Below are 6,882 nucleotides of genomic sequence, written 5' to 3'. Positions count from 1 at the left end.
ACTAATTATGGGCACACGGGAGGGGAGGGGCGAGCACACAGACAGAAACCATGACAACAGACACATAGTGGAACAGCTGGGGACGAGAACTGACAGTAGCCCCCCCCCCCCTCCCCAAGGGACCTCACCGGCCATGGCAAAGTCCTAACCGCGCTTGGCGGCAACTCTGGGGGCTTGAACCGCAATCTGCAGCATTTGGGGGAGCCAGAACTGCAATCGGCGGCAATCAGGGAGTCAGGACTGCAATCGGCGGCATTCAGGGAGCCAGAACCGCAATCGGCGGCATTCAGGGAGTCGGGACCGCAATCGGCGGCATTTGGGGGAGTCAGAACCGCAATCGGTGGCATCCGGGGGAGTCAGAACCACAATCGGCGGCATTCAGGAGTCGCAGTGGGAGCGGCACCAGCAGTGGGAGCGGGACCAGGGACGATTGCGGGTCCGGCGCAATTGGTGCATTGCAATTCAGAAATGCAGTCGATGGAGCACTGCCTGTGCATAAAAGCACCTGCGTGAAGCTGGCCCCCCACCCCATGCAAAATTTCGAGCACTCGGTGCTCCTCTGTGTTTGTCTGTCAGTACTGGCAGGGTCAGGGATCGTGTGCTCAGGTCGGTGTGTGGGGAGTTGTGACTAAAGATAAAGATCGGCTCGTACTGCTTCCTTGCCTCCGTGTGTTATTGTTTAACCAATCAATAAGTAACCCACTATAAGTAACAACACTACAATAATTCGCACAGCATAAAGCCACATATGCCGAGTCACGTGTGGAGATAAATCCATATTTTAAGTACGACTCCAGAAATGTTCTTTTAAATGCAGATTTCCTTTTTCTTTGAAATGGTAGCCTCTTCTTCAGTCTCCTCATTGGGCTTTTTTCCCTTTCCGAAAAAGCTTTCCAAACTTGTTTCTTGCTCATTTTTGCTTGCCTCGCGGGCTCGACAAGTCACGTGACCGAGACGAGCGTCTTGTGTCAAGGGACACAGCGACAGATGTAATTGGGTAAGAATTGCCAATTTTTTAAAATATTTTTCCAAATAAATTCTTACTCATTTTTGCGGGCTCGACTGGGAAAACACGTCACGTGACCGGGACGAGCGTCTTGACCAGAATGAATTGATCGTCAATAATAAAAACATGTTTGTTTGTTTTTCCTGTGCGGCTTGGCAGCCCGGTACCAAGTTACCGGGACCCTTGATCTAGAAGATAAATATCCATTGGCCGGTTAAATTACATTTTTTTTTTTAACCCAATCACTTGAAGCACATCGTTTGAATTCTTGACACATTTATACATTCAAAAAAACAAACAAACAAACAAACAAACAAACAAACAAACAAACAAACAGCAGGAGGATGCTGAGCCGCAGTTCCATCAAGATTTTCTGAACAAAAACATCCACATTTCCTACCTTTGACACATGCACTTTTAAAAAACAGAAAAAATATTACAACAATAAAGGAATTCTTCATTTTTTGAAACATATAAAAACAATGTGGGGTACTCCTGAGTATAAGCTGCCTTTACATCATTGTAAACTGTTGTAAAAGTCCACTTTGTTTCCGCATCAACCGAATTTGAGCCAAAAAATAGATCTCAAAGTTAGTATGTTACTATTAGAGGAAGGCGTGGAAGACTAGTGTCTTCAGACTGGAGCGTCTCAGACTGTTCCTGTTTGCCATTTTGGAACATCTCCCAAAGATAAAGAAAGGGAGCCATCGAGTGGGCTTCTCGCTTTTGTGAAAGTTCAAGAAGGAGGCGGAACAACGTTGCACCAGCTCCACACCGATGGCATACTGCCCCGGCGCCCATTGACACACACGCACCACGGTCACCGGGGTCACGAAGCCGCACTTGTGTGGTGGCGACACGCCACGAAATATGCATTCCTGTGGCTGGGCTGGTGTGCCTCTCTCCCACACGACACTGGCCTCCTCTGCTATGCTCATGCCACTGAGGTTGCACAGGGCCCGGAGGCATACCTCCTCTAAGGCCTCGTTGCCGGGGAATCGCAGCAGGACAGCGACCAGACGAGGTAGCGCCCCTTTGCGCAGTAACAGTTTCTGATGCTTACCTGATGAGATAGAGAATAAAATGAGTGCCATTGCTATTTTGCTGAATAGTTTTTATTTATCCTCTTTACTTTCCATACTCACAGCTGTCAAAAGACATGCGAGTGATGGCCTGGACCGCATGCCTCAGCAGATCCTGGTCCGCACTGGTCAGCACAGACAGCAGAGCCGTAACCAGACCGGCATCTCCAAACCCTTTCCGTATCACCGCTTGACATAAATGAAAAAAAACAATGTCACGTCATGTCGATTTTATTGTCGCACGCGTGGAAGCGAATCACTCCACGCATGCGGGGTTTGTTGTTAAAATAATACATTTACTGAAACACACACAACAGCGGCGGCGGCGGCAGCAGTTACAGTCAAGACCCGGCGAAACTACTTCCGGGTACTGAGAACCCCTTATAAACATCACACGCTGTCCACGTTATACGCAAAATCAGACATTGTACAACCGTAACCGTATGTATCATATTCTCAAACCAAAATGAGCTCCGACTACCAGCAGTATTGAGAGTTCTGATCATCATCTTTTCAACAGCGTTACTCACCTGAAACACACAACAGCGACAGTTAAAGTCAAGACCCGGCGAAACTCCCGCTCACTGTCAACTACTTCCGGGTACTGAGGACCCCCGTGGTTGTCCCAGGTGCCTTGTTGACCTCCCCAAATACAACACAGTACTATTTGCATATAACGTGTTCAGAAAGTAATTCAAGAAAATAATTAACATGGCGGGTGAGTATGAATGTCCATTCAAATGTCCCCAAAACCACCATGGGCCCTGTTAGGAACATCTCTAACAGGCCCCACATTATAGCAAACTAAGAAGTGGTACCGGATAGATCGGTCATTATGGTCTCGTGAATAGACACTTACATTCCTTGGCAAGTTCAGCTACCAGTTGCGTGGTTATCAGCGCCAGGGGCCCTCTTTCCCTCAGCAACAGCGCCAAAACCGGAAGAATCCCGCTGATCACAACTTGCTCGGCGGCGCCTTTGTCTGGATGAATGACGTCACCGTGTTAAATCTTGCCTTGTTTTTATTGTTGCTAACATTGATAAATCAACTTGCATTGGCTGAAGGAATCTTTTCAATTCAAACATTTGTGTCAAGACTCACTCCTCTCCTGGATGTTCACCAGCACTGTGCACAAGTGAGGCTTCAGCTCATCTTCAATCCGCTCGAAACCCAGCACCCTGATGGCACCCAATGCGTTGTTCAGGTTCTCTGTGGCAGGGGAGGAAAAAAGGGGGCTTGGATGAGAAACGATGACCTTTTTGGAGTCCTCCATCTATTTATTTGCCCACTGAAAGACAAATTGTGTAAAACCTTCAGGACCGCACTCACCGTTTGGCGTGGAGGGATGCAGACGACCGCTTTTGTGTTTATCCCTGTTGGCACACTGGTACGTAAATGTGAGTGGCATGGTGGAATGTCCCATCGCGGCTTTTTGTTATTCCAACAATCTCCCTCTTAACATATCCAGCCCTGGTCGAGGTTGAAAAGCGTTTGGCGTTCCACGCCGGCTCTCAGTCCTGTCGGCTTTAATGCAAATCCCCGCCACACTCAAAGCTCCTCTTTTACCATCTGTGCACGATGTGCGTGTATAGTTGAGGTATTAGCAGCTTGGCTGCTGGTATTTTGACAGTCCTAAAACCTCCCCATGGCGCTTTGGACACTTCGGGGGGGGGGGGGGGAGGAATCATGTCATGCAAATTAACTAAAAAAAAAAAACAACAACCAAAGAAAATTATAACAAGAATATCTTTATGGATTGCTACCAATTCTTAATACCATATTTTCCCGACTAAAAGGCGCACCTAAAAATCTAAAATGTTCTCAAAAGCCGACAGTGCGCCTTATATATGGACTAAATTCCTAAATTTAAACTGGCCCGAAGCATTGTGTCATGAAATCAATTGTAAGTGGCCTACTGAAGACTATGAATCGTGAATCAAAAAGACTATGGATCATTATTTTGTGATTTTAAAGTAATTTGTTGCATCTGAAGTTGAAATAAAAAAAAAAATTTAAACGAATGATTTGATTTGGATTAAAAATCGGACATGCCTTATATAAGGACAAAGTTTTAAAAATGGGCCATTCATTGAAGGTGCGCCTTATAGTCCGGAAAATACGGTACACAGAGCGAGACCTGGATTTGAACATACAGTAAATACAAATACAACCAGCTCAGTGGCCTAGTAGTAGAGTGTCCGCCCTGAGACGGGAAGGTTGTGGGTTCAAACCCCGGCCGGGTCGTACCAAAGACTATGAAAATGGAACCCATTGCCTCCCTGCTTAGCACTCAGCATTAAGGGTGGGAATTGGGGGGTTAGATCACCAAATGATTCCCGAGCGCGGCACCGCTACTGCTCGCTGCTCCCCCATGGGACGGATCAAAATCACGTGGGGATGGGTTAAATGCAGAGGACAAATTTCACCACACCCAGATGTGTGTGTGACAATGATCATTGGGACTTTAACTTTAAATACTACAGATATTCTTTGAACCTTTTTGGTCCTTCCTGAGCACAATCTAATAAATGTAAACACGATGACATGTCAAGCCGGTGTGGAGCCATCAAGACCGGTGGAAACAGTCTCATAGCCCACAGACACCAAAGTTAGCACGTTGCCTTGCATGCCTTCCGTCTTGCAGGACTCCACCTCCACTATATTTTCCTGCTGGACCTTCTTCTTCCCTCTGCTTCGTCCTTTGCTTTTTGAGATGACCTTCCCCGGCTCCTTGACGCCGAGGCTCGTCTTGTGACACCGGCGTTGTCGCCGGCGGGTGCGGTGAGTCGGCGCGGCAGACTCCTGAGGCTCGGCGGCAGCACCGGAGAGGATGCGGATCTGATGTTTGATTGCTGTGACGATCATGTCCAGGGCCACGTCCAGCATTCCTAGACCGAGGCCGTGCGTCGCGCTGTCGAAGGCGCCGCTGTTGACCGGGTCCTTGAAACATTTGCGCATGTCCTCCAGGTGATTCCTGCATGGAGACAAAATACTTCTGATACTTTCCTCTTCCGTTTCAAAATATCAGCGCCTGCAAATAATTACTTGGTCTCGATGATTTTGGACCAGTGTTGGACTGTGTTTGTTTCAGGGATTAGCTGTTTGGCCATGTTGCCGTAGTCAATGTAGTCATGGGAGAAGTCCTTCATGTCGTCGCACAATGCTCTGGTGTCACCTGACGACAAATACATATTGAGTCGCAAACGAGGTGTGTTTCCTCCACGTCATCTACCAAACTAATTTCATCTAGCTTATCTTTTCACCTTCAGTGAGTTTGGAGAAGGATGAGGAAACAGAGGTAGTCGTGCTAGGCGTGAGGCCGAGGACGCTCAGAGACTCCAGCAGCGTCTTCTTGCTAGCTGGACCTCGGCTCACTCGCGTGTAGGCGGCCAACGAGCGCAGGGACATCTTCTCCGGAGCCTGGAGACGGCGCTTGATCTCATCGTAGGAGATGAGATGTTTCCCTGAAATTGGAGGACCGTGACTAAGGGGTCATTTTAATCAGAAAGTTTTCAGAGGAGCCACTTACTAGCCTTGGATCCTTTCATGTTGGGATCCAGGAGTGATGACACCTCCGCAAAGGGCATCTGTGTGGAGAACTCTGAAGTGGTACTGGAGTTCTGTGGCTGACTGTGGATGGGTTCCTCAGTCTGTAATGTGGCAGACGACAGCTGCATCTGAGTCTGGAGATGAGGCTGGATGGCATGCATCTCCACCTGGGTGGTCTCCAATGGGACCTGATCTTGTGGAGGAGGCAGGATCAGCGTATTTTCAGGTAAACTCTGCAGACCCATCCCGCCCTGGGTCATCATTTGGTCTGAGGACACCTGAAATATTCCCATGACTGGCTTCACCATGGTGAAAAGCATGTTGCCCTGAGCATCCAGGCCCACCACCCTTGTAGATTGCTCCATCTTGTCACTGAATCAATCAGTGGATCAGGTAGTAAGTAGCTTGCAGTTTAACTGTTTACTTTATGGTTATATCTGGAGTAGGTTCCTCGTCAATTTGGATGCTTCCTGTAAGATAAAGTGCATATTGTAAACATTATACAACCCCAGGTGATCGCATATTCAACAAGAAGTTCTTTTGCGCTGGTGTTTGAGATTGGCAGGATTCTCTGGATGCAAATTTTCAATAAGCGCAGGAACAAAACAAAACATGGTTGTGCATGACATCATAGGGAAACGGTCTATTAACAGCAGAAAGTGATATGCCCTCTGAACTTTCTGCAGGTAATTGTCCTGCTAATGTTCCAAGATCTAATTACTGCTGCTCAAACGTACTTTATTTGAGACTTTCTCTCATGCATGTGTGTGTGTACATGGGCACACATCATGGCTGTAGTTTAAAAGTGAATGATGTCACGAGAATAACAGAAACACATATCCTGGCTTTTTATCATTTCCACTTTCGAAGCATTTCAAAATGGCTGCCACCGGCGGGTTGTTTTGTTTGGTACTATGGTTAGGACAGAATCTCTCCTGAGCAGCTTTTGGTGGTGCGCCATCGCTCCACCAGTCAGTGACGGTAGTTGCACTCACCGACTTTCTCGCTTAAGACCCACTGATCCTAGAACGGTCCTGGTCGAGTCAAGCGACATTTTGCTTTCTTCTCTGCTAGCTCGTCGGCGGGTTGCAAATCAGCTCTACGTGCACCACTCCCGGATACGCTTAATCTCGACGCTCATTAGCTGGTTGACACGTCAGTCATTTAGAAAGTGGCTTGCGATTGGCTAAAAAATATACAACAACGTTCACATGTATATAGACCAATAAATATTGATGATATTG

The 6,882-nt window shown here is 47.4% G+C and overlaps 2 protein-coding genes across 2 annotated transcripts; both read right to left on the bottom strand.

Moving 5' to 3' along the window:
- Positions 1-1,289: 1,289 nt before the first annotated feature.
- Positions 1,290-3,637, bottom strand: LOC147039870 (rap1 GTPase-GDP dissociation stimulator 1-A). Its single transcript, XM_085903797.1, has 5 exons — positions 3,419-3,637; positions 3,191-3,298; positions 2,948-3,070; positions 2,152-2,277; positions 1,290-2,069 (listed from the first exon to the last, which is right to left on the bottom strand). Exons 1-5 carry the CDS (start codon positions 3,510-3,512, stop codon positions 1,612-1,614), a joined length of 909 nt encoding a protein of 302 aa, XP_085759923.1. The 5' UTR covers positions 3,513-3,637; the 3' UTR covers positions 1,290-1,611.
- A 181-nt stretch (positions 3,638-3,818) lies between these two features.
- On the bottom strand, positions 3,819-6,774 carry LOC147039869 (uncharacterized). The gene is made up of 5 exons (XM_085903796.1): positions 6,634-6,774; positions 5,619-6,108; positions 5,353-5,553; positions 5,135-5,264; positions 3,819-5,063 (listed from the first exon to the last, which is right to left on the bottom strand). The coding sequence occupies exons 2-5, from the start codon at positions 6,001-6,003 to the stop codon at positions 4,637-4,639; spliced, it is 1,143 nt and encodes a 380-aa protein (XP_085759922.1). The 5' UTR covers positions 6,004-6,108; positions 6,634-6,774; the 3' UTR covers positions 3,819-4,636.
- Between the last annotated feature and the right edge of the window lie 108 nt (positions 6,775-6,882).

Source organism: Syngnathus leptorhynchus, chromosome 22 (genome assembly GCF_054491065.1).
Source record: "Syngnathus leptorhynchus isolate UIUO chromosome 22, UIUO_Slep, whole genome shotgun sequence".
Taxonomy (NCBI): Eukaryota; Metazoa; Chordata; class Actinopteri; order Syngnathiformes; family Syngnathidae; genus Syngnathus; species Syngnathus leptorhynchus.
The sequence above is the reverse complement of the archived record's forward strand: the minus strand, read 5'-3'. Positions and strand labels throughout refer to the sequence as shown.

Coding starts and splice junctions, on each gene's coding strand:
- LOC147039869 (XM_085903796.1), bottom strand. CDS start 6,003: ATGGAGCAATCTACAAGGGTGGTGGGCCTGGATGCTCAGGGCAACATG. Junction 5,265..5,352: donor CTTCTCCAAACTCACTGAAG/GTGAAAAGATAA, acceptor ATTTGTCGTCAG/GTGACACCAGAGCATTGTGC. Junction 5,064..5,134: donor TCCAAAATCATCGAGACCAA/GTAATTATTTGC, acceptor GTCTCCATGCAG/GAATCACCTGGAGGACATGC.
- LOC147039870 (XM_085903797.1), bottom strand. CDS start 3,512: ATGGGACATTCCACCATGCCACTCACATTTACGTACCAGTGTGCCAAC. Junction 3,071..3,190: donor GGTGAACATCCAGGAGAGGA/GTGAGTCTTGAC, acceptor TCATTCATCCAG/ACAAAGGCGCCGCCGAGCAA. Junction 2,278..2,947: donor AGCTGAACTTGCCAAGGAAT/GTAAGTGTCTAT, acceptor ATTTATGTCAAG/CGGTGATACGGAAAGGGTTT.